Source organism: Spermophilus citellus, assembly GCF_964194105.1.
Source record: "Spermophilus citellus genome assembly, chromosome: 4".
Lineage (NCBI taxonomy): Eukaryota > Metazoa > Chordata > Mammalia > Rodentia > Sciuridae > Spermophilus > Spermophilus citellus.
In genome coordinates, this window is record NC_138185.1 from 151,265,349 (window position 1) to 151,291,582 (window position 26,234).

Below are 26,234 nucleotides of genomic sequence, written 5' to 3' on the forward strand. Positions count from 1 at the left end.
TCGGTGAGGAATCTAAAAGCACCGATTTAAAAAATTGCACCAATTTAAAAAAAAAAAAAAAAGGTTCTTTTTTTTTTGGCGGTGTGTGTGTGTGGGCAGGGGGGAAGCTAGGTTGGCTTGATATTAAGTGCTCACCAAAAAATCCTTGCAGCCCGTGGAAGCTGCAGGGTTTAGAAGAACAGATGGGAGAGTGATGAGTGAGGATTCTAAGGGTCTTAAAGAAGGATATTAATTTGGCCAGAATCACACTCAGCCACGTTAACCTGTGGCTGAGGCAGAGGGTGGGCAGAGTGGCTTACAAATTGGAATCTATTTTGGTTTCTTAGTGATAACCGCGCTCTTCCCCAAAAAGCGGGTACTAAAACAGTGTCTCTTGATGCTCTCAGCAAATTTTCCCCTGACAGGCATACACCATGTTAGGCTGGCCTGCAGGCTTATGAGAGTTGTCTGTGACACAGGACCAAGAGGAGACCTAGAACAGCTCACCTTGCCTTTGAGGGATTGTGATTTTCCTCTTGCCTCACCCCAGCTGAGGTAGGTTGAAAAATGCTTCTAAATCCTAGAGTCTCCTGGCTCAAGTGAACAGTGCACCTCAGAAGTGCCTAATAAGTTTGTTGTGATTCATAATTTGGGAATCAAAGAAGATAATACATACACAGGACTTATGTTCAGCCGCATGTGAAGTGTCCAGTAATGTCAGCTGTCATTGTTGCTATCTGTGGTTTTCCATGTGCCCAATGTGGACACAGGATAAACAACTCTGGGTTGGTCTTCATAAGTCAGCCACTCCTGATTTGGTTATCACAGAGAACACAAAGCTGACCGTAAGGGACTGAATTGCCTGAGAGCAGAGGCACAGCAAGAATGCCCCATCCCCATTTGGCTGCAGTACTTGAGGCCCTCAAAAAACACTGTTGACCTGTTTTGACTGTATGCCAAGACCTAGCTCCCAGTGCTCTCTGTGGGTGGTAGAAATTTTTAGCAGGTGGCATCAGAGACACACTCGCTGGGCTTCATTTCTAGCCAAGTGTAGCAGCCCACTTTGAGACTGTTTCAGGGCCCCATAGTATCAAGCTGGTGAAAATACTTCCTATCATGGTACAGTGCTACTTTCCTGCATTACTATAGGAGCCTAAGACTTCAAAGAAGGGGCTAGGGAGGCAAAGACCCTAGACCCTCACCATACACACCAAAGGAAACCTCCCCTTCAGCTTTTGCTTAGGCTCTAATATTCTGGCTTTGTCTTTCTCCCATCTCCTGTGTCAAGACCTCATTTGGCCATTTTGAAAGAAAAAACCAAAATCAGAGAAATTTATCCCTGGGGCAGTTTAATTTTCCCCTGTCCAGCAGATGAGAGCAGAGACACAAGGAATGTGTGAATTACAAAGGAACAAAAGCTTAAGATTAAAGTTTGCTTTTTCAGGCTTTTGTTAAAGTAATCCTTACAGTTACTGCCTAAGCCTTGAGCCCCTGTGTTTAGGAGGTTCCTTGTTGAGAGCCACAGCCCAAGCGGTGCCAGCAAACCTCCAGCTGATTGGCTCACCGCAGTCCCAGCAAACTTCCAGCCCATTGGCTCCTCTGTGGTAATGCTCATTGGGCTGTTTCCCTCCGCCCTTTCAGACCACGGAGCTGCTCATTGGGGGATTCTTTGGCTCCGCCCACATGACCCAGCCAATCGGCCTAAAGGGCAGGAAGAGCCTGTGGTGGCAGTTGGTCTCTGAGGGAATTCCTGAAGAGGTAGCATGGTGCAGCGTGTGTTCTAAAACTGAAGTTCGTCCCTGCTTGATAAATGGCTCACGAATTGTGCCCACCCAGACTGTGGCAGTACCTCCTTGTGAGATCCACCCCATACGTCCACTCACCATGGTGGACCAGTTGTCTTCCAGAACTCTGTGCATATAGACCATCACATGCCCCTCCTATATATTACTGCATATGAACCTCTGACCACTGCACTGACTTGGAAACCACTAGTTTGTACCACTACCCTCAGTGCCTCATGTGGTACACCCTCTGTAAAATGTCTGCATGCCTTGTTAGTGACGCTCTTAATGTGAGGGGTATTGGCAGGTTTGTGCTGTTCAGAGCAATACTATTAATTTTCAATCTAGGATTAGAAGCTTGAGGTGGGGGACAGAGGGGGTCTTGGGTGATCTTCCTCTGTTCATCGCTGGTCACATGAGAGCATTTTGTATATAGGGAAGCTCCCATAACACCCATGGGTGAGGGGAGGAGAGGTTCTTTAACAGTCATTGTCAAGCATTTGGTATAATCTAGGCTCTGTTATTGCCAAAAGCTGCAGGCTGATGGTTATGGCATGACCTCAGGGGTCTGTCCTAAGCTTTTCCCACTGTAAGGGACTTGTCACCACCTTGTACCAAATCTCTTCTATACACTGCAGTTGGCAACAATAAGAGCTAGTTATTTAAGCCAAATATCAGTTACTATGTTGTGTTTAAATGTATTTTCTACTGCAGTGTCAGGCACCTGTGGAATCAGATCCTTTCTAGCCCCATCTTTCCTTTGGGTTCATTGTTAAGCTAGTGTTGCAATCTCTTCTGAGTTGGTGGAAGTACCTGTGCTGGAAAGGTGCAGTCCCTTTTGAAATGCTCACTATGAAATTTGTGGTCATAGCTGATGTTTGCACAAACTCATGGGAGGAGCAAACATTGTGGTTATGCACCCTGGGTGATGTCCAGAGTGTTTATATCAAATTCGTTTAAGCAAAACCACAGCAAGGAGTCATCCTTCCTCTCCATGGGAGTGACATGGTAGCAGTGCCTCAATTCTAGATGGTGGTTTTGACCCTGTGCTATTTAAGGGGAGCAGAGCCACTAGAGTTGCAGCTGGGAAGGGAGAAAGAACTGAAATGCCAACAGAAAGAACCTGTTTCCTAAACTTGATGAACTTTGGGAGGCCCTTAATGCATAATTGAGAAGGTGCTCACTAAACTCTAGCAAAAGCTGTGCCATCCTATGGAGGCCACTAGCCACAGGTAGCTATTCAACACTTGAAATTGGCTAGTCCCATTTGAGATGTACTATAAAATATTTAACCAGGTATCCATTTTTTTTCAATATGAGAATGTTGAATAACACTTTATAAATTACATGTTTCTCAGCTTTTAAATGAGAGCCACATATAGGGGTTACATTATTTCCATCTGACAGTTGCAACTCTATATCTGTGTTCTTTATACATTAATGCACAGGTGAATTGCTGGAGATTCTGACAGTGGGTCTGAGATGGTACCCCAAAACCTGTATTTCTAACAAGCTTTCAGGTGATGTTGATTCTTCAGTTCAAAGGACAACAGGGTAGCAAGGATCTGGAGAGATGGAAGCACAAAAGGGCTCTGGCATGGTGAACTCTAAATGCTCAGGCTGTAGTGGGTGGAATGGCACTCAAAGGCCATCAAGAAGGGTAGCAGAATTCCCTTAAGATAGTACCAATGGCCTCTGCACCAGAATATAGGTGTTTCTCCCCACGGTCACTAGACATAGTCCTCCCTATTTGGAAGGCAACTATTAAATTGCTGATCACAGGTGCTCTGCTCCTATCATTCTTTAATCAACCTTATGCTGGAGATGCCTCTTCCCATCTAATAATCACAAATCACAGCACTTATATTCCAGAAAATAAGCTGCTAGGAAGGGCAGGAAAGCACTTTCCTCAAATTCTAGTCCTCATCTTAAAGTCATACAGAAAATTCTAAAATGGCATACACAAGGATGGTGGGGATAAGGGACAATGATAAGGAGATATCAATCAATGCCTCAGCCACAGGACCTTTACAACCCCTGAGGATTTTTCACTCACCTGACTCTAGCCTGTTCATTGCTTACCTGGTATCCTTAAATAGCTCCTGCCAATTTTCCCCTGATGGGCTAAAGTCTCCATCACATTTCCACTCTCCCTATGACTCCTTCCTACAAAAGCTCATGAAAAAAAAAAAATCACTGATATGGCTCTTATTATTTTACATCTTTGAGTTTTCCCCACTGGTTGCTCCTTTAAAAAAAATTCATTTATGTAACTTTCCAGTTTTTTTTCCTCACCAGATCTCAGAATGGGGGGAGATGATGGTTTTCCTTATTGAGAGTTTCACAACTAAGGTGCAGATGGCTTGTTCGAGTCCACTTGCAAATTTTCTGTGCTTCCTGCATCAACCATTATATAACTCTAGGGATGGGGAATTTCTCACAGCCTGTTGGAGAAGCCTTTCACTTCCTTGCCTATTCCTCCTGTTCCTGGATGGCCTACTCCAATTAAAGGGTCGGAAGTGACATGGTAGCAGTGCCTCAGTGTTTCTCCTGGCAGGCCAGGCTCTTCTAAAGCAGCCACTTGTTATCCTCTCTCCATGATAACCTGAAAAGTACCATGAGTGGGTGGGGAGCGGAATCCTTCAAAACTACTCAGTCTCTTCTAACATTTTTTTCTTGCTGGTTGCATGTGGGTACCTTGGAGGCCCACTCTTGTCTGTTGTAAAAAACCAAATTATTATTATAAGTCACACACATACTATGGCTGCCAAAGAAACTGGTAAGCAATCAATTTTCTCAGCTTGCCAAGGATGAATTGTTATTAATACCACCATGATATATAATTAATGAATGTATTAACAGAACACTTTTCCTTACCTGCCCCCCCAAAAAATGTGTGTGTGTGTGTGTGTGTGTGTATCCCCCACTAGCTTTCATTCTTGCTACCCTCAATGTAGTAGTTGAAGTAAGTTTGAAAAAGACATTAGCAAAGTAATGTTAAAAGATTTATTGCAGTAATACAATAAAAGTTTAGAAAACATTTGTATGACTCAAACTGTTTGGAAGTCGCAGAGCAACGGGAAATTCCTGCAACATGACACTGAGAGAAGATTCTTAGACACTAGTTCTTTGAACAACATGCCACCGAATGTTTTCCCAAATTACACACAAGTACTTAAGTGAGTCCTGTCTACCATACCCAGTGGTGACATACTGTTTCCCCCTTAATTTACAGAAGTGCAAAACTTTAAGTTTTATTCCATTACCTAAAAATGTCTTTTGCAAGACCATTTAAAGCACCCTATTTGGTGCCTGTGGGTTTTTAGTAGTATTACCTTGTTTCAATAAATCATTTTAAAATGGAAACATGACCAAATTCTATGGCTTTTTGTTTAAAAAAAAAATACCAGCTTTTTTATAAAGTTGTTTATATGATTCTGGCACCTACATGAAAGACTTTAATGAGCAGCAAAAAGAGTAGAAAAAGTGGTTGAAATGTGTATTTAAGAATATTTACAGGATGGATCCAGTGCAAAATAATGTAACCCCAAATATTTCAGCAGTGTAAGCCAGTTTGTTGGTGTTCAAAACCTTTAAAAGGTTTGATCATTTAACCCAACATAAAGTGCCTCTAGTTGATACTAACAAAATATATCTTATCAATCAATCCCTAGATTTCTCACATCCTTGTTTTGTTCAATTACTCTAGACATGAGTTTGTAATCTCTGAATTCTATTCTTTAGCTTCATCTCATTCATGGTTTGTAAATTCATTTGGTATTTGTTCATTCTACCATATCCACTCTATGAATACCAGAACTGGATGGTAAAATACAAGCCCAAGAATCACAAAGCTGAGTACTTAAAACAGAGAGACCAGCTGTATAAGAACCCACAAGATGAAAAAAAGTGTTTCCTCACAAGTGGAAAATTCTTAGAGCCAGGGAACTTGGGACTCCTAAACAGGAGTAAACTCCCTTCTGCAATTCTACCCAAAACTCCACCAAACACCAAATATACCAATAGCCAAGGCTAGGAGTAGCACCTCGGATTTGGAGTATCAACTATAATAATTATAATGAGAAGCTAGGGCATGGCGAACCCCCCAATGATTTATGTGAGGTACTATCATGCTAATCACACTAAGATATGGTATGGTAATAATGTCTAGTAGAAATTTGATAGGATTCTTTTGTAGTTACATAAGATTTTTTTTGCAGTTATTAAAAATAAACTACTTACATATTTGTACATAATGCCTCTTTCATTATAGTTTTCTGTAAGATTGTCACTAGGAGAATGACAAAACACATTAGCTGGAAATGATCTCTTGGTGAGGGCAAGTTCTTTATTGAGCTTTCCCCAGGGTAGAGAAGAGCAGCACCAGCTACAAGGATGTGCTCTGCATTCTGGGCAAAGGCAGCACTTTCGGAGCCACACACACCTTGGAAACAAGCAGGATGGTTTTCCCTGGAAACACTGTGGTGCCATCTACTAAATCCCTCCGAAACAAACTGCGAGAATAACAAAAGACCTCTTAACTAAGTGGCTTTTAACCTGTGCCTAGATAGGCAGTAAGCTCACACACAGGAATGAATGGCCTTAATGACTTATTTTCGTTCACAGAAAGTAAGTTCCATGTAAGAATGAACATAGCATGGATGGCAGGAATTCAATAACCTAGGTAAGAATGAGCTTAATTCCACTCAGACTACAAGAAAATAGTTTAAACTTGTTCTAAGACATTATTGCAGCCAGGATTTCTTCTGTTCATGGATGTGGGTCCTACAGAACAAAAAGACCTTAGTTTCTTTGGTGTGGAAGGAAAGGAAAGCAGGAATGTGAAAAGCTACAATGGAGCAGCACAAATTAAATAAACTACTCCTTTCCCTCAAAAAACCACCCCCTCCCAAACAAGAACCAAAATCCTTGATCTAAAAGCCAAAGATGACCAAGTTACAAAGAAAATATTTCTAATTGCCTACAGATTCTCCGCACAAAAACTGATGGCAGAAAAATTCAGTTTTTCTTTCAAGTCCTCATGAGGAACCAATTCCTTATGGTTCGACCTACCTTTAGAAAGTAGTGTCAGGAAAAGTCTTAGCATCACTAGGACCAGCTCACTGACCAGGCCTGCAGGGCCTGGGACCAGATGGTACCCAGAAAAACTACTTCAACAAACACCACCAACCATGTGCACAGGTCTGCACAGAAGAACCTTTGTGCCCTCTTCTACATCATAAGCATGTCGGTCACCATCACAGCTACCTCACAAGCAAAAATGCTCTTCTCCCTGCTTAAAACAATGGTTTAACTTCCTTTTGTTCCAGGCACTATCTTAACTAAACAGGATTCCCTAGAGTGCAGTGGGAGAGCTTTTGTGGTACAAATCTGGCATGTGTGAGTCCATACTTATTAACGGTGTCCGGTATAAGCTTTGAACCAGGAAGTCACCGAGGCCGCAGCAGAGGAGATCATCCCGCCAGCACTGCTGCTTGCAATGGGTGGGGACACCTGGGTGCTCTGGCTCTGGGAGACTTCCACAGGCTGGGAAGGGATATCACAGAACCGGGGGCTTGGCAAGTTCTCCCAGTCTGTGCCCAGATCAGTTTCCTCGTCACTTATGTGCTCATCTCCACTCTCATCTGATTCTCCAGCAACTCCAGGATCCACAAATTCCATGGACTCCTCAAGGTCTGCTCGCACTTCAAAAGGTCCCGACCTATGTGCACACAGTGAGGGACTACTTTTAGACAATTACCATTTCCAGGAGGTTAGATGCAGTCTTGCCTAAGACCCTACCCAACAGGACCAAGGGACCCAGAGCCCATCACCACACAGTTTCTTAAGTTGACACAGCACTCACAGCTGATCTATAACTGTTTTTTTGTTTTATTGGTACCAGGAATTGAACCCAGGTGTGCTTAACCACTAAGCCACATCCCTAGCCCTTTTTTATACTTTATAGTATAAAAAAGAGGCTACACAACTGTTTTCTTTACCCAAATGCCGACTGCCATCCAAGTAAGTAATAAAATCATAATACCCCACTTTTCCTCAATTCTACCTACTGTATTTATGTATTTCCTGGTTAGAAAGAAAACCCATCCATAGACACAGTCCATGCTGGGGGTCCAAACTATGGCTTCCAATTTTTAATAAGTGCACTATGCATGGATGATACAATTCCGACAAAAATGGTCTCTTGATGCATACTCTGGTATATTATTTAGTGGTATACAAAGGAAACTATACAGATAGTCCCTGCCTTATGGAAGCCCCAAATTATAAAATCTCTTAAGACTCAAAAAAGCTAAGTGGTGTGGTTGTCTACAGGTCAGCAGCTTCTCTGGATTATGGTCAAGCTCCTGCACACACATGAAAATATTGACTCATGATTTTCCAAAGACATGTTTGTTACACAGAACGACAAAAACTATCTAGAACATATTCATCTGCAGTGAGGCCTGCTTATATACGGCATTTCAGGAGAAAACTATTTCCCAAAGGCCCCTACCTTTCCTTAGGGCTCATCCTGCCCAGCTCCTCGGTGCCACACAGTGGGATGGACCTTTCTGCTTCTTGCCTCCCTTCAAATGTATGTCAGTTTGTGCTTTGGGGGCACTGGGCAGCCACCCTGTCCCATGATCCCTGGAGTCCAGGGAAGAGCAGAACTGAGTCCCTCCAGTATCCCCTATCTTCCTACTATTGCCAATAAGCACAGGAGGCCTCAGTTCACTTAAGAGTTTCACTGATAATTACTTAGGGGGAAAATAATAGATTAACAAAAACAACCAATGAGAAATATCCAGCCATATTTTGTCTGTGATCCAAAATTCTTTCCAGTCTAGAATGATAAAAGGGCTAGAGGTCTGTCTCCTGTGTACTGCACTAAAGCTACACCTTCTGGCTTACTTTCTCCAGGGTCCACACCTCTTATTCTTCTAAGACAACTTTACTTCCCAGCTGGAATAGAGCAGCAACAGCTAACATTGATATTTCAGGTAATGTTTTTAGGACAACTATTAATTAAATAGATATACCTGTAGGGTTTTTCTTCTTGGTCTCCTGTGAGCAACCTATGAAGAGCTCTTCAAAACAAGCTTTCTAGGTTTTCACCTGCCTGGAAGTCATTTTGCAAGGGCTGGAGGGAGTGACCAGAGGGAGGTTTCTTAAAACTTTCCCTGGCTGGGCATGGTGGTGCATACCTATAAACCCAGCAACTTGGGAGGCTGGGGAAGGAGGATCACAAGTTTGGGGCCAGACTCAGCAACTCAGTGAGACTCTGTCTCTGATACAAAATAGGGCTGAGGATATGGCTCAGTGGACAAGTGTCCCTGAGTTCAACCACCCACCCCCCGCCGCCAAATAAAAAAATAAATGAATGAATGAAAAAAGCCATGGTGGGGATGTGGTTAAATGCCAGAATTCAATCCCTGGTATTCAAAATACATCTTTCCCTCACTAAATGAGCACTGAAGCTGGTACTTTAGCTCTGCAGATCTGTTTCCTTAAGGTTCTCCTTACACTCAAAACTCTTCTCCCTTCCCTTTTTCTTTGGTAAGCTATTCTCCTAAGTTCTACTCCCAAATATGCCATTGCTTGCCCAATCTCTCAGTCGGAGGGTAACTAATGGCTCAGACTCATCTTCTTAGGTATCTGAGCCAGTCAACCAATCTCAAAACAGGCCAGTTAGGACTTCTCCCCTCCTCTACATTCTGGAAGGTCCACTCTAGTTCAGGGCCTTACCCAATGACCTCCTATCTGCCTCATTCTGGAGAGCTACCTCCTCCTCATGGCATCTGCCTACTAAAAATGTTCACATTTTGAACACATTCTTGGGCTCCCCTACCCCCCTAGACACTAGACCTTGCCATCTAAGGGCCCATAGCATCCCTAGGCAGGAGCCAAAATTAACACTCGCCCATATCCTCTTCCTTCTAACTTTGGAGGCTCAGCCTGTTCTCTGTTTTTCCTTGATGCTACCTTATCTACTCCTGAAGTCCTCTCAGCCTGGGATTGCCACTGTCCCTAGATACCCTTTCACAGGTCCCAGGAGCCAGGCAAAAGTGACACAGGAGGAAAGGGCCCTTCTTCCAGGCAGAGTCTTTCCTGGGGGAGCCTAACTAGACTCCAGTTCTCTGCCTGGAACCCCCCAGGGCAGAGTCTTCTTGGCATGGAGCAAGTGCTCCAAGAAGTACTTAAAATGATAAACAAATGGAAGATCCCTAAAGCAGCCAGTTTGGAATAATTTTGGTTCTCAGGAACCTATGTTCCTGAGAAGCCACAGGAGGAGGACAGAGCCCTTGCCTGCTTCTCTCCATTATTTCTGTGGCCTGACATCCCCTGAGCTGGAGGAGAACCAAGCAGTGAAAGAATGCATTCTTCTTCCCTTAATGTCTTAGGAAATAAAGATTATAGGATTGTTTAATTTGTAGTTTAGCTGAATAATTACTATGATTTTATTCAAGACCCTGAAGCCAGACTACTCATTTTATTATGATGCTGCTGTAGGGAGTTTTTCTATCAAGTAAGGTAACAAACTGACCTTTTTGGCTTTCTAAAAGTCTCCTATGCAAAACATCTTATTTGAAAATGATGTGTTAATGTAAGCACCACCACCATAAAGACGAGATCAGGGAAAATCCATTAACTGACACTTATGTCCAGGGGGAAATTCTGGCAAGAAGTGTTTCCCCCACAGAATGCTTATTAGCTGCAAGGAAGGAAAAACATAGAAGTACACAGTGGGGAACTGGAAAGCATCTTGACTGGGCATCGAGTGAGTATCCCCAGCCAGGAACAGGTGGATGCTGCCTCCTGATGCGATGTCCTGAAGGAGACACCCACTCAGGCAGAATGGCAGCCCCACATCTGATTTTGAGAAAACATCAAGAAACCCCCAAATGAAAGTTCTATTAAAAAGGGGTGGGGGACTCTGTTTAACCATAGGTGAATCTGGGTAAACAGCATATGAGTCTTTGCTATTTTTGTTTTTGCAAATTTTGCAAGTTTGAATTCATTCTAAGACAAGTTTAATTCTTGATTCAGAAGAGGATCCTTGGTTCTGCCAAATGCATGGAAACAGGAAGTCCCAACCAGGCTCTGTCCACATTCCTGTAGGCCTTCATTCCAACTGGGAAGTTCAGTAGCTCTATCCTGACCATGGGTTCAGGCTGTGAACTCAGATGCGACCGTCAGCCAGATGTTTGTCCTTTTGCAGGGCATAGCCCTCTAAATGGAAGAGGTGACTGAAAGGTAAGCCTATAGGAAACTTTGGACCCTCCAAAGTAACCATGGGTGGGAGTATGCCTGCCTGCTTCCTAACAGTTCCCATGTTGAATATCATTAGTTCTTTCCATCTTCTTAAATGATGGTTGAAATATGGAAACATATTTTGAATTTGCATTTATTTTTTATTTTTTGCAGTACTGGTTATTGAACTTAAGAGTTGTTCTATACACTGAGTTACAGCCCCAGCCCTTTTTAAAATTTTGAGATAGGGTCTTGTAAATTGCCCAGGCTGGCTTCCAACTTGTGATTCTCCTTGCTCAGCCTCCTAAATTACAGAGTTTACAGGCATGCGCCACCGCGCATCACTAGCATTTCTTTATTCTTGATTAAGGCTGAAAACTTTTTTTGTTACATCTCTCTTGTGTAACCCTTTGAATTCTTTGTCTATTTTTTCTATTTGGTTGTTTATCTTTCTTTTATTGGTCTGTAATCTAGATTTAATCTGCTGCCTATTAGACAGGTTGCAAGTGTAAAAGACATTGGTCTTTTAACTTTGTTAATGATATCTCTTTTACTAAACCTTTACTTTTTAGTGAACATTTAGTCAAACTCCTTTCCTTTACATTTTGGGTTTTGTGGCTTGCTTGGGAATTCTCTCCCCACCCTATGATTATGGAACATTGTCCTTTCTAGTTTTTTTTTTTAAATAACATCTTTTATATCATCTGGAATTTATTTCTGTATATGGAATGTGGTATAAATCCAACTTTTTCCCCAGTTGAATACCAACTGACCCAATACTATATCTGATTCAACTTGCCACCCCTATTTTATATATATTACACATATATAAAGATCTGTTTGGAGACTCTTCATTCTAACTGCTATACCCTTTTGCATGCTAACACCACCTTGTTTTGATTAGTTTTATATTATGTTTTCAAAGGGGCCAAGCCCATCCCTTTGAATTTTTTTCCCAAATTTCCTTGCAGAGTATGATTCCAGCTGAACTTTAGAATGAGCTTGTCAAACTCCATGAAATATCTGTTGAAATGCTGATCAGTTTTCCTTTTGGGAAGAAGTGGCATTTCTGCAATTCTGAGCCTTTCTATCCCCCCAAAAAATCATAAGGGATATCACTGCCTCAGCCCTTCTTTTGTTCAGTCCCACTCCTCATACTGCCTAGCGGGCAGTCAGGAAACACACTGAGTAAAAAGTTATTCATTTTCTTTAAACACATGTTCAAGGGCTGGGGATGTGGCTTAAGCGGTAGCACGCTCGCCTGGCATGCATGTAGCCTGGGTTAAATCCTCAGCACCACATACAAACAAAGGTGTTGTGTCTGCCGAAATCTAAAAAATAAATATTAAAAAAAATTCTATCTCCCTCTCTTTCTTAAAAAATAAATAAATAAATAAATAAATAAACACATGCTCAACTTACAATGGAGTCATACCCCAATAAATCAATAAGCTAAAAATACTGAGTTAAAAATGCATTTAATATACCTAATCTACTAAACAGCATAGCTTAGTCTAGCCTATATTAAACACTCAAAGCACTTATATTAGCCTACAATTGTACAAAATCATCTACCACAAATCCTATTTTTCTTTGAGCTGTCTTTCAAAAGTGTGAATACATTAGCCATAGCCCATCTCAGCAGAAATGTATACTGTTAGAGCAAGGAAAAAAGGGTATGAACCTAGAGCAGGGGTAGCAAAGATGAGCCTCATCTAATTCAAGCTTTTCCAGACTGAGAGACTTGGTCCTTGGAAAGCACAAGGTGGGCCTATCCCAGGAATATTTGGGTTCTTCTACTGCATTTTAGGTAATACATATGTTTGATGCTAATTTTCTCTGAATAATGAGTGCAAGAGGACCATAAAAGTTCAAAGATGATAGCTATTGTTTCATTCAGTGAAGAACTGTACACTTTTTGTCTTTTTTGGAAGACTGGGGACTGGAGAACAGGGAGTACTCTGCCAGTTCACGATACCTCTACTTCAATGTAGTCACAAAAACATACCTGAAGAAAAGCAACACGCACTCTTCTTACCTGCCCAGGTGTTCCGAGTTTGAACTGACCAGGTACATTAAATTCCTGAGGGTATGCAGTGGTTGTAACTGATCTAAATTTACATGCTAGAAAAAGTAAAGAGTTGGTTAATATTTTCAACTATGCAACAAATTTTTAAAAATTTAATTTACAGCATATTTTCCATACCTGAGAAAAACAAAGATAAAGGATATTTGTATTGAGTTTCTTCACTGCTCGAGTAAATTTCTGTTTGCTGAGATTTTCTCCACAAAACTCACTGTTAAAAAACAATTTGTAAATTATTTTTCTGAGGAAATTCTATGTTCAAGTGTTCATTTTGAAGAGTTCAATATAACACATACTGTGTCCTTTGCCTCTTTAGTAAATTGCCATTAACAGAAACTTTCTAAGAATAAAGTACTGTCCTCGTAAATAGCAATTTCTCTACATCCACACAAAATTACAAATGTGTGGACCCTTTAAACAAGTAATTCTATTTCAGGAATTCATTCTACGCAAATACTTGCACGCTCAGGAAATGGCAAATGTACGAGATTATTCCTTGAAGCACTATTTAACAGGGGACTGGTAGGACCTTGGTATATGCAAAGAAGGGAAACCTTGGCAACTGCCAACTTATGCAGAACGACAGCCCAAAGCTTACAATAGCTCCCCGCTGCCCTCTGCTTCCATGGCTCTTAACACTCATGCCTCCCAGGGCTTTGCACCTGCCATCTCTACCTTGCATTTTTCCTTAGGGGTCCCCATGGCATGTTCCTTTCCTCCCTTACGCTCACATGTGCCAACATTCCTGCCCACTCAAATGCAGAAAGCCCTTCCCTGCAGCCACATCCCCTCTCTCATCCTGTTTCATTGTTCTCCACAGCATGTATCACCACCTCACACACTGTTTATTATTGATGCCATTCATTAAAATGTAAGTTCCAAGAGGGTAGGGACTGTTTTTGTCTTCAAGGTACTCCAGTGCCCAGTGTCTGCACACAATAGGTGTTCAATAATTATGTGTTACATAAATAAAAACATATAAATGCAAAACACTTTGGCATGCTATCTTTGTGTTTATGGAGAGATAGTAAGAAGTTTACATCTGCTTGAAATGAAATACGAGGGCAATTACCTAGAGGATGGGAGGAAGATGTTAAAGGGAACTGGGTAAACTATATCTTAAAATACTTAAAATTTTAATTTTTTCTTTTCTTAAAAAGAAATACAAAATCAAAAACTCCCAACTTTTACAATTTATCCATCTCTTATATATACATATATATGAGGATCTCAGCATATCTTGTGAATATCCTGATTTTTCCTTTTGTTATTTTTTCAAGTGGAACAATTCTCTGTGGTCTTCTCAGACTTCATGTGCAGTTGTCAAACAAATTTGTATACAGATTTTTAAATTAATCAGAAACTCTAGAGAGCCACAGTAAGGATAAGATCACCACCTTCAACTACTTGCCTGTTGCACAGCTTCTTAGGAAGATTGACATCAAGTATATGAGACAAAATGTTGACCAGCTGTGTGGCGTAACACAAGGCAGCACTAATGGTGTGTGCAGGGTTATTATGCTCCATGTCTAAAGGACAAAAGCAAGACTTATTTATACAACAACTTTAACCTCAATAAAAATATTCAATGGTCGAGATTTTATGATCTGTAATTTTACCATCACATCACTGTTAACTTTTTACTTCCTACTCCATGGCCAGACATAAATGGTTCATTTTTATTGTTTGTTTGCTGAATGAAATGCAACATAAGCAAATGAGTATAACAGGCCAGACATAAATAAAATTAAAGTCTAATTTGCTTGGACATGATAATTTTGTTATCACCCAAACAATCCCAACTTAAATGTCACCCCAGAGAGGCCTTTCCTTTATATGTACCCCCATGCTGTTGGCTCCTGATGGCACCCTCTCAGTGTATGGTGCCACTGACCATTCATGTATGCTTGAGTACCTAAATGAATTATAGCTGGTGAAAAAAACCATTTCCTGTCTCCCCAGAGAAGGGCAAAGGGCCACACCTGTCTTAGTCACCTTTTATCACTAGTAATTGGCACCGTGCATGACATAGCCCTTCCTCTCTAAATGTGAGCTGAATGAATAAATGAACAATTCTCCACCAGATATAAGGTGCAGGATTTTTCAAACTATTAGGAATATTTCAATTTCCATTTAGGACTACTAAAACAAACATGGTACAAAGTGATAAACTAAAAATGAAACTTAACAGGCTAAATACACTTCTTAAAAATAAGGTCTTTTATATAAATCAAGCAACATTAACCCCTAAAAGTGAAATATTTAAAAACAGACACGCTTTCAAACTAAATAAACAAAGTGTGGTTTAGCCATACAATGGATTATTTTGCCATAAAAAAGCAGTGGAGTACTGATATATACCTTAATGTGAACCTTAAGACAGGAAGCTAAGAGAAAGCAGTGGACACAAAGGCCACACATTCTATGATTCTGTTTATGAGCTGTCCTGCGCAGGCTGTCTATAGGTAGAAAGTAAATTAGTGGTGGCCTAGAGCTGGGGGGAGGAGGAGGGGGGAATGATACCTTCATGTCATGGAGTGAGTTTGGGGTAACGGAAATGTTTTAAGATCTAAACAGAGATGCTAGTGCCACAATGGTGTGTGTACTAAATACCACTGAATTGTTCACTTTAAAATTATGTAAATTTTACACCAATTAAGATACACACAAATTTTCAAAGATATTTCGTTTCTCACCGGGCCCCTGTGTTGTTTTCTTCTCTTCCACCCAATTATAGTAGGCAGAGTAGTCCCCATTGTTAGGAAGGCTAATCCACGGCCCTGTAATGCTAATGCTGGTGTCGCCATTGTGATCATCACAGACCCATCTTCCAGAGAGGTAAGTTGTCCTCCGGGCTTCGGCAAGCTTGCTGACAGTGCTGGAGGTCATGGCACTGTCGCTCTCGGAAGACACATCTGCAGGATCTCTGAAAATCAGGAGACACATGGATTTCAAGAGATAGGGTTTCTGAGGGCAGGCAATACACTTGCCACACACAGCAGAATACTGAAGAGTTGCCTGTAAGCACAGGACTTCAACTGAAATATAGACAAGTATTTACCATCAGAGAAGATGATCAAAGTGACATAGAAGGTCACACAATGTGAGGAAGATGGCACTGTGAGCTAGGGTCCGACATTCAGTTCTCAAAGAATGTGGCTCCAACACCCCTTCCCATGCTTACAAACTTTTAGGATCTCAAATAAATTTTGCTTATCTGGGTTGGAATACAGATACTTAATTGTATTTGACATTAAAAATGAGTAAAGTTTTAAGTTAGTTCATTAAAAAGTAGTAAGCCCAGTGACAACAAAGCTGACACACACTGGGAAATACTAAATGCTCAATAAATACTTGCTGGATTAATGTTTGCTTGAACACCTAAATGAATTATAGCTGGGGAAAAAAACCATTAGACGTTAGCAGTTTTATGTAAAAAAATATTTTTCAAAACAAAAAATTAGTAAAGTTATATTGTTTCTTTCTTCTTTCTTTCTTTCTTTCTTTCTTTCTTTTTTTTTTTTTTTTTGTGGTGCTGGGGATTGAATCCATGGCCTTGTGCATGCAAGGCAAACACACTACCAATGGAGCTATATCCCCAGTCCTATCTCACCCTTTTGAAAAATCTCTTTTAATATTCAAGACTTTCTGTTGTTCTTTCAAGTAAAAATAGTATCCCAAGAAAGAAGCAACTCACTCAAGTGCTTTCCCCTGAGCTAACTCTTAGTTCCTCAGTATGCAGCTAGAGTGCTTTATGTACACTTCCCATTTCATCCTACTGGACATTAACAAGATGTGCACTAAAAGGTCAAGATATGATAACATTAATAATTTTCACTGCTGCACTGAAGACATTAGGTGAAACTACCTGTTTTTAATAACTGCAAGTATACAGTAGACTATAATGACTATTACTACAGTTTAGTATTCCTGCCAGAGGTTTTCACACCCACCATGGCTTTTGAGCCACCAGTGCAAATGCCAACACAGTGAAAAAGGAAAACTTATTGGTATTACTATAAAGGCAGTTTTGACATAGCACAGACTCCCTTCAGGGTCTTAGATCTGCAGAGGTCCATGTACCACCTTTTAAGAACTGCTAGCCTAAAGCGTGGAACAGAAATCAACCATGAGAAGGACAGCAGGTACAAATGCAAAGAGGGCAAAGAAACAGTGTGCTTCGGGAACAGAGCTGTTTGGACTGGTTGGTGTGTAAGATGCAAAAAGAAAGTGCTAAAAGATAGTGTAGTAAAAGCAATTAGCAGCCTGAGAAGGGCCTTCAGAGCTAATATTCTGTCCTTGTGGCCAGTGATTCTCAATCTCTTTTCCTTCTGTGTAACATACCACCACCAGGTTAACTCCTGCTGCTATCACAGATGAGACTAGGGGCTGGGATACTGTGGCCAGTTCTAAACTATACTTCTAACTCTTTCTACTCCATTCAAAGAAGTATAGAGAAATACAAATGAATGAAAATCTTATTTTATGGATGGATAACTTCAAAATAACCAGCTTAAATATTATAGGTACATTAAATATAATAAACAGTAAAAATATTATACCTGCAAAATACACAGTTTAAAAATGATTATAAACCAGCACAGGCACAGAAGAAGAGAAAATTCTTCACCATGTTTTCTCTTCTAGTACACAACACAGTCATGTGTCACTCAGCAAAGGGGATATGTTTTGAGAAATCTATCACTAGGCAATTTCATCACTGTGCAAACATCAAAGAATGTACTTCACAAATTAAGACAGCACAACATCAATAGGTGACATAATCTTATGGGACCACTGTTGGATATGTAATCTGTTGACTGAAGAGTCATTATGTGACATATGACATGTTTTCTTCTTGAGAAAATTTCTATCTTATGGGAAAGTTGCAAGAATTTTAAAGTTTTTCTGCATACACTTCACTCAACTTCCCCAAATTATCAACCCAGGAAAATACAATAATCAAAACTAGGTAATTAACACTGCTACTATACTATGAACTCATCTAACAGACTACTCAACTCTGTAGCTCTGATTAGCCTTTTGATAGCATTTTGTGGGCCCAGGATCCAATATGGGATCACACACTGCATTCAGTTGTTGGTCTCCTAAAATCTGGAACAGGGCCTTAGTTTTTTTTCTAATGTGACATGTTTTAACGTTAATATTGTTGACCCATCAGAATTTAATTTGGCATAAGGTTTTAGTTAGCCAGCTTCTACCTCTCAAAGGTTTAGCCAGCTGTCCTTGTATCAATTTTTGGACAATCCAACTTCTCCCCACTGGTCCAAGTTGTCCTGGTAGAGTTTGCTTCTGAACTTCCTATTCTGCTCTATTTAAAATCTGTGCTTTTATTTTTCTATTTGTTAACTCTTACTAATAACAAATTACCTGGAAGCAAATATTAGACCTCTGGGTTTTTAGGAAGCCAATTATGGCAATAGACCAAAGGCCAAGCTGCAGTACAGGCAAGAAAGGTTCCTTTCACTGCCTGATTCCTCGATGCTGGAGACCAAGGAACCAAAATAGACAGAATATCCTCAACTGGAAATAGCCAGAGCACATAAGAGCCTTCAGTGGTTGTTTCCAAAGCTGCTGATCATCAGGAGCATCTACAGACGTATTCTGAGATGGATTGGGAGGCTGGTGGAGTGCCCTCTGGAACCTTAGTTTTCAAAAGCCCATGGGTGATTCAGATGAATAACCAGGTGGGGGACCACTGTCTGTCCATCCCTAATTTCTGAGGATCCCCATGCATTTGTGCCTGAGACTAAAATCACAGCATTCAACTGACAACAGCTAATATAATAAAAGCCAGTTAGCAGGAAAAGGTGAAGTCAACATGTGTATCCACCATCTAAGAGAACCAGCACTAGGTATTTTCCTACATATCAGGTCATGATTTCTCTGCAAAGTAGGGATTTTTCCATCCCTACTTAAATACGTAGGGAAATCAGACTTGGATGATGTTCAAGAACATGTCCCAGAGCAAACAACTAATCGTCTGGCTGGGAATGCAACTGACATGACCCGGCAGGTAGGTCTTAACCAGGAGGGTGAGTCACATATAACCTCTATGAGAGCACATATGTGGACCATGCCCCTCACCCTGGCTCTCCCCCCAACTTTGCACAGTGTACTGTTTGCTGAAGCAGATAAGACTTAAAATTCATTATCAGGAAAACCAATGACCCTAGAATGACACTTAATATATGCTTGAAAAACAATATTTGGAACTTGAAAAACAATATTTGGAGCACCTATTCCTAGAATCAAAAGCCTTGCTTATTGTACCTCACACCAGTCTTTACTTCATCAATTGGAAAAATGACAGAGGTGAGCTCTAATATATGGGATCGCCGAAGACTTGCCAGACGCTCATAATGACTTCTTAAGTCATTGGTTTTTTTTTCTACCAGGTCACCAAGTTTGCGATTGTGCCTCTGAATCTTCTCCTTTTTCTCTTGGTGCCGTTGTGCTCGACTATACAGCTTCTGGTTCTTTTCCTTGGTTTTCAGAAGGCCTTCAGAATCTAAAATGTATAAACACCACACAATTACCTCTGCAAACAGTTCCTGTGTGCTGCAGTATCTGTGTGTGCATTAAGTATCTTTCTGAGGACCTCTCAGCCTACCTGTTCAGTTGCAGGTATGAGATTTCCTTCTAATGGTTTTACTCTTCCTTAGATGCATCTCTTTACCATTTCTACTCAATGAGAACATCTTAAAGATTCAGTCTCATGCAGCAAGTTTATCCCTTTTCATGATCTCTACTGAGCTTTTACAGGTGTTCAAAGGAGTATGTTCAGCCATGGTGCTAAGTCAAGACTTTTGGGGACAGTTTCAAATCTAATATTATAAACCTTCACAGGTGGCAAGAAATCACCATGGTCACCACATCTGCAACCAGTGCAGATCCAGAACATAGAGCTGTCCTTTTCATCTCCCTCAAAATGGCAAAACTTTTTTTTTTCCTTTTTGGTATTAGAGATTAAACACAGGAGTGTTTTACCAATGAGCTATATCCTTTTTTATTTTGAGACTGGGACTTATTACATAAGTCTAACTTGTCCAAGCTGGCCTTGAACCTGTTATCTTCTTGTCTTAGCCTCCTGAGTCACTGGATCACAGGCATATGCCACTAAGCCCAGCAAAATGTGAAAACATTCTATCATCTAATCTTGCATCTTTAAATAAGTAACTGATTGCAGCACAGATTAAACTCAAGTCTGCAACTGTTATATAATTTAACTTCCTTATCTATGCCAGATATCTGTATTTAACTATATTGTGAAACTCTAAAACTAAAAAATTATGAAGTGAGTCATCAGGCTTTGTAGTTTATCATCTGTGCCCTTTCTTTCATACCTGTGATAGTCCAACATCATAGGTTAAAAACAAACAGACTATTGGGTGGCATGGTCTTAATTCATGAGCTGAGACCAAGATCACTTCTGGAATCAACTCCTTCAAAATTTTTCACAAAATTGTGAGAGTATGGCCTAGAAGGTCATTTACAGAGCAACAGTTCCCTACCCTGGCAGGCAGCCGTACTACTCAAAATGAGGCTCATGGATCTGGGATGGCCTGAAAACTGTTGCCAATCATGGCAAGAGAACAGGCCTTGCTGGTGTACTTGGCCCTGGGTTCCATCCCTAATACCCATGGCGGGCGAGGGAAGTACATAAATTCAGAATAATCATGTAGAATCATTTTTCTTCAACAGGGCAACACAATATTGCCACAACGTTCAAATGTGTGATCATTTTTCTAAGTCTAGGGGGATCCCAGGATTTTCTCTCTATAGTTTAACATAGTTACCAGGTGACTGACAATTTGCTAGAAACAGAAACCATTGTCACAGACTGCACTGCTTTACAAACATGTTTTTTATTTTCTGTGGCGGGTGTTTTTGTTTTGGGGTTTAGGAACCTGCTAAAAAGAGCTGACCAAAGCTTTCAACTTGCTTATCAGAGAAATGTGCATACTCAGTACATTCTACACTTCACAAATAACTTCACAAACAGATGGCTAGTGGCAAACCCTAGTCTGAACACCATGGAAGGATGGGGTAAAAAGGCGAACTAATGTTAAGTAATGAGTGCCTATGCTGCTATGGAACCCAAGACTTGGAGGAATGCAAGCCAAATGCAGTGGATCACTGGCTGGCTGTAGCTCTGAGCACCACTCGCTCCATGCTGCCCTGCTTCTCTAGCTTGCAACTCCACACAAGTTCTTTATTAGAACGTTTTCAAAGGAAGCTTTTACTCCATTACATGCCACTATAAAATACTTTGATGCTTCTGAAAGCAACAAAGACAAAGGGATTCACAAGGTAGAAGGTGACTCATTCTAAACTTTAAAACATTCATCTTCAAAAATACATGTTTCTAAGGATGTACGATTGCTAAAAGTACTCAAATTTTGACAACCACTTAAGAATGAAGTATTCAAATGTAATGTAAAATCTGTACAGATTAAAATATGTAGGAGATTCACTAAGAGGAAAAAGTCAGTATACTGTGCTTCTGGCATGAGCTAATGATTATTTTAAGTGAATACCAAGTTAGACCAAGTTTCCTATTAACTAAGGAATTAAGAAGTATTTGCTCCCATTTTCTTTTTCATTTTGTGATGCTGGGGGTCAAACCAAGAGCAAAGCATGTGCTCTACCACTGAACTACATGCTTGGCCCTTCCTTTTTGTTCTCCTTTCCCTTTTGTGGTACTAGGTATTGAACCCAGGAGCCACTACCACTAAGCTACTAAGCTACTACTAAGCTCCCTAGTTGTTGTTGTTGTTCTTCTTCTTCTTCGTCATCGTTGTTGTCGTCGTCATCATCATCATCATATTATTATTATTATACTGGGGATTAAATTCAGAGGTGCTTTTTAAAAAAACTTTTTTTTAGTTGTAGATGGACACAATATCTTTATTTATTTTTATGTGGTGCTGAGGATTGAACCAAGTGCCTCACATGTGCTAGGCAAGAATTCTTATCACTGAGCCACAACCTCAGCCCCAGAGGTGCTTTTAACAACTACATCCCTGGCCCTTTTTGTTTATTTTGAGGCAGGGTCTCACTAAGTTGCCTAGGGCCTAATTTTCTGAGGCTGGCCTCAAACTTGCAATCATCCCATCTCCGCCTCCCTAGTCACTGGGATTACAGACATGCCACTCACTGCACACAGATTATTTTTTATTTTATTTTAATTAATTTATTTAATTTATTTTTTGGTAATAAGAATTGAAATTCAGAGCACTTAACCACTGAGCCACATCCTCAGCCCTTTTTATTTTGAGACAGGGCCTTGCTAATTTGCTGAGGTCAGTTTTGAACTTGCAATCCTCCTGCCTTGGCCTATGGAGTTGCTGGGATTATGGCATATGCCATCATGCCCAGGTGAGCACTTCCTTAACTTTAAAAGGGAAGAATAGCAGGTTCCTGAAGGACTCTAAATGGTATGTTTATATAATTCCTTATACGAATGTCTTATAAAAAGAAGGGAATGCAAGTACAGGTTGAGCATACCTGATAAGAAAATCTGAAATTAAAAAATACACTACAAATCCAAGACTTTTTGAGAATCAATACCATGCCACAAAAAGAAAATTCCACACCACACCTAATGAGACAAGTCACAGCCAAAAGACAAAACACATTAAAAATAATGCATAAAATTATCTCTACACTATGTGTATAAGGTATATACGCAACAAAGAAATTTTTTCTTTAGACATGGGATGCAGTCCCAAGATACCTCATTAATATAAATGCAAAAATTAAAAAAAAATCGGAAATCTGAAACACTTCTAGTCCTGAGCATTACAGGTATGAGATGCTCAACTTGTAAATTTTTCCAAGTGGATATTGCTGTTATCCTGTCTCTCTTTTGCCATCCCTTTAGTTTATTAATCCCATGAAATTCCACATAAGCCCTTTACTTGGACTGGATAGTAGGGGGGAAATTACTTACTTTTCTTCATTTCTTCATTTCCTTTACATATGGTTTGTTTTAGCTGTTCAATCCTCATCTTACAAGACATTATTTTCCATCTCTGGAGAAAGGTATATATCAAACATTAATCTCTTATGATTAATATGATTATCTAGGATCACTACTTATTTTCATGCATATATTAGAAAACATAATAAAATGAGCAACATAATCATATCTAGTATAGGTATCATAACTATGGTAGATTACAAAAAAGAAAACATTTTTCTGGTTCAATGCAAAAGCTGCTAGGAGATTGAGAAAGAAATTCACAAAGTTCTTTTCCATGTGTCAATGAGCAAAAAGAAAAATGTTGAAAATTCTTAACTTGCTCTATCCAGTATACTGCTAGCTCCTAGTCACATGCGGCTATTTAAAACTCAATTAAAATTACATCAAAGAAAAATACATCAGTTTCTTACTTAGTCTACCCACGTGTCAAAAGGTCAACACCACACATAGCTAGTGCTATCATTTTGGAGGGTGGAGACAAAGGATATTTGCATCATTACAAAAAGTCTTATTGATGTACTGATCTACACTTTGAGTGATGGTTACTAAGACCCTTTTAACATTACTGTATGATCTCACACAGTAAGTAAATTATTCCTATGCAGGGCATAGAAATAAAAACTGCACTGAAACCAGTTTTATTTTTAAAGTGTATAACAAGTAACAATTTTCTGAAATGCTCAGAAAATTATGTGAAACATGAAATTGACTATTTATTTATTTTTTGACACCAGGGATGAATCCAAGGGCATTTTACCAATGAGCCACATCCCAGCATTTTTTAAAATTTTGAACTGGGTCTTGCTAAGTTGCTGAGGCTAGCCTTGAACTTGCGACCCTCCTGCCTCAATCTTTCAAATTACTGGGATTACAGGTATGTGCCACTGTGCCCAGTGAAATTACCTTCTTATATCACCAGGAATGGCACAGCCAGGTAATAGCTACCCCTAACATGAATAAAAGATAAAAAAAAAAATGGGACCATACTTTAGTATGATTACTTTCTAATACCTCCATAAATATGGACACTTAAAAGCTTACAACAATGTTCCAATGTGTATAGCATTAACACTTATCTAAGTAGTCTATGGCAAAAGACACAAAACAGGCTGTAGGGAAGTGACAGAGGGAGAACTTTTATTCTCTCCAATGAACCCAAAGAGACATTCAAGAACAGATTCAGCTGGGTGCAGTGCCTCACACCTGTAATCCCAGCAGTTTAGGAGGCTGAGACAAGAGGATCTAAGTTTGAGGCAATCTCCAGCAATTTAGAAAGGCTCTATGTAACTTAGCGAGACCCTGTCTCAAAGCAAAAAAAAAAAGGGGGGGGGGTGGAGGATGTGTCAGGGTAGTTAAGCAACTCCAAAAAAAGAATGGACTCAGAGGGACTGACAAGTTCAGAAATAAATTGGAAATGAGTTATCTTCATTGCTGCTGTGTGTGTGTGTGTGTTGGGGGGGGGGGGGTTGCTGGGGATCAAACCCAGGTGCACATGCTAGGCAAGTATTCTACCACTGAGCTATACCCCTATCCCTGAAAGATTTTCATTCTAAAAGGTAGTGGTTTTTAAGAATCAATACTGACTAGAAATTCTAGCCAGAGCAATTAGGCAAGAGAAGGAAAATATAAGGGATAAAAATAGGCAAGGAAGAAATCAAATTATCACTGTTTACAGATGATCTGAAACTAGAAGATCCAAAACACTCCACCCAAGCCTGCTATAGCTAACAAACAAATTTGGCAAAGTAGCAGGTTACAAAATCAACAGCTTTCCTATGCACCAATCATGACTCTGCTGAAAAAAAAAATCAGGAAAACAACTCTATTCACAATAGCCTCAAAAGAAAAAAAAAATCTCAGGAATAAATCTAACCAAGGAGATGAAAGACTTCTATCTACAATGAAACTACTCTACAGAATATTGAAGAAAAATATTGAAGACCTCAGAAAATGAAAAGACTTCCCATATTCATGGATGGGCATAATTAATATTGTTTAAAATGTCCATACTATCAAAAGCAACATTCAGATTCAATGCAATCTCCCTTAAAATATCAATGACATTCTTCACAGTACTAGAAAAAACAGTCCTAAAATTCATTTTGAAGAATAAAAGACTCAGAATAGCCAAAGCAATTCTAACCAAAACAGCATTGCTGGAGGTATCACAATATCTGACTTCAAATTATACTCAGAGCTATAGTAACAAAAACTGCATGGTACTGGCATGAAAACAGAAACATAGATCAATGGTACAGAAGAGAAGACACGGAGACAAACCCCACATCTACAGTCATTTGTTCTTTGACAAAAGTGCCAAAAATAAATTGAAGAAAAGATAACCTTTTCAAAAATGGTGCTGTGGAAACTGGTTATCCATATGTACAAGAATGAAGCTAGACCTTTGTATTTTACCCTCCACAAAAATCAACTCAAAATGGATTAAAGACCTCAAAATTAGACCAGAAACAATGCAACTTCTAGAAAAAAACATAGGGTCAACACTCCAGCATATAGGTACAAGCAATGACCTTCTCAATAGGACCCCTAAAGCTCAGGAAATAATGCCAAGAGTTAATAAATGGGACGACATCAAATTAAAAAGCTTCTGCACAGCAAAACAAACAAACAAATAAATAATTAAAATGCAAAGAGAGAACCTACAAAATGGGAGAAAAATCTTTGCTAGTCCTTCTTCTGAGAGGATTAATATCTAGAATACACAAACACACACACACACACACACACACACACACACACAAAGCAAGTAACCCAATTAATATGGACAATGAATTAAACAAACACTTCTCAAAAGAAATACAGTCAACAAGTATATGGAAAAATGTTCAATATTATCAGCAATTAGGAAAATGCAAACCAAAACTACACTGAGATTTCACATACTAATAGCAATCAAGAATACAAACAATAAATGCTGGAAAGGATGTGGGGAAAAAGAAACATTTTTACACTGTTAGTGGAACTGTAAATTAGTACAACTGCTATGAAAATCAGTACGGAGGTTCCTCAAAGGACTAGGCATGGAACCACCATGTGACCCAGCTACCCCACTTCTGTATTTATCCTAAAGAATTCAAGTCATCATACTACAGTGACACAT

The 26,234-nt window shown here is 39.9% G+C and overlaps 1 protein-coding gene across 1 annotated transcript in view; it reads right to left on the reverse strand.

The window, feature by feature from the left end:
- Positions 1–64: 64 nt before the first annotated feature.
- ATG14 (autophagy related 14) overlaps positions 65–26,234 on the reverse strand; it is a 44,586-nt gene continuing 18,416 nt past the window's right edge. Inside the window, exons 5-11 of the mRNA XM_081289029.1 lie at positions 23,081–23,162; positions 19,399–19,636; positions 15,801–16,030; positions 14,512–14,633; positions 13,225–13,311; positions 13,057–13,142; positions 65–7,485 (exon numbers count right to left, since the gene is read on the reverse strand). Of these exons, the coding sequence (XP_081145155.1) occupies positions 7,179–7,485; positions 13,057–13,142; positions 13,225–13,311; positions 14,512–14,633; positions 15,801–16,030; positions 19,399–19,636; positions 23,081–23,162 (1,152 nt within the window). The 3' untranslated portion in view covers positions 65–7,178. The remainder of the gene's footprint in view (positions 7,486–13,056; positions 13,143–13,224; positions 13,312–14,511; positions 14,634–15,800; positions 16,031–19,398; positions 19,637–23,080; positions 23,163–26,234) is intronic.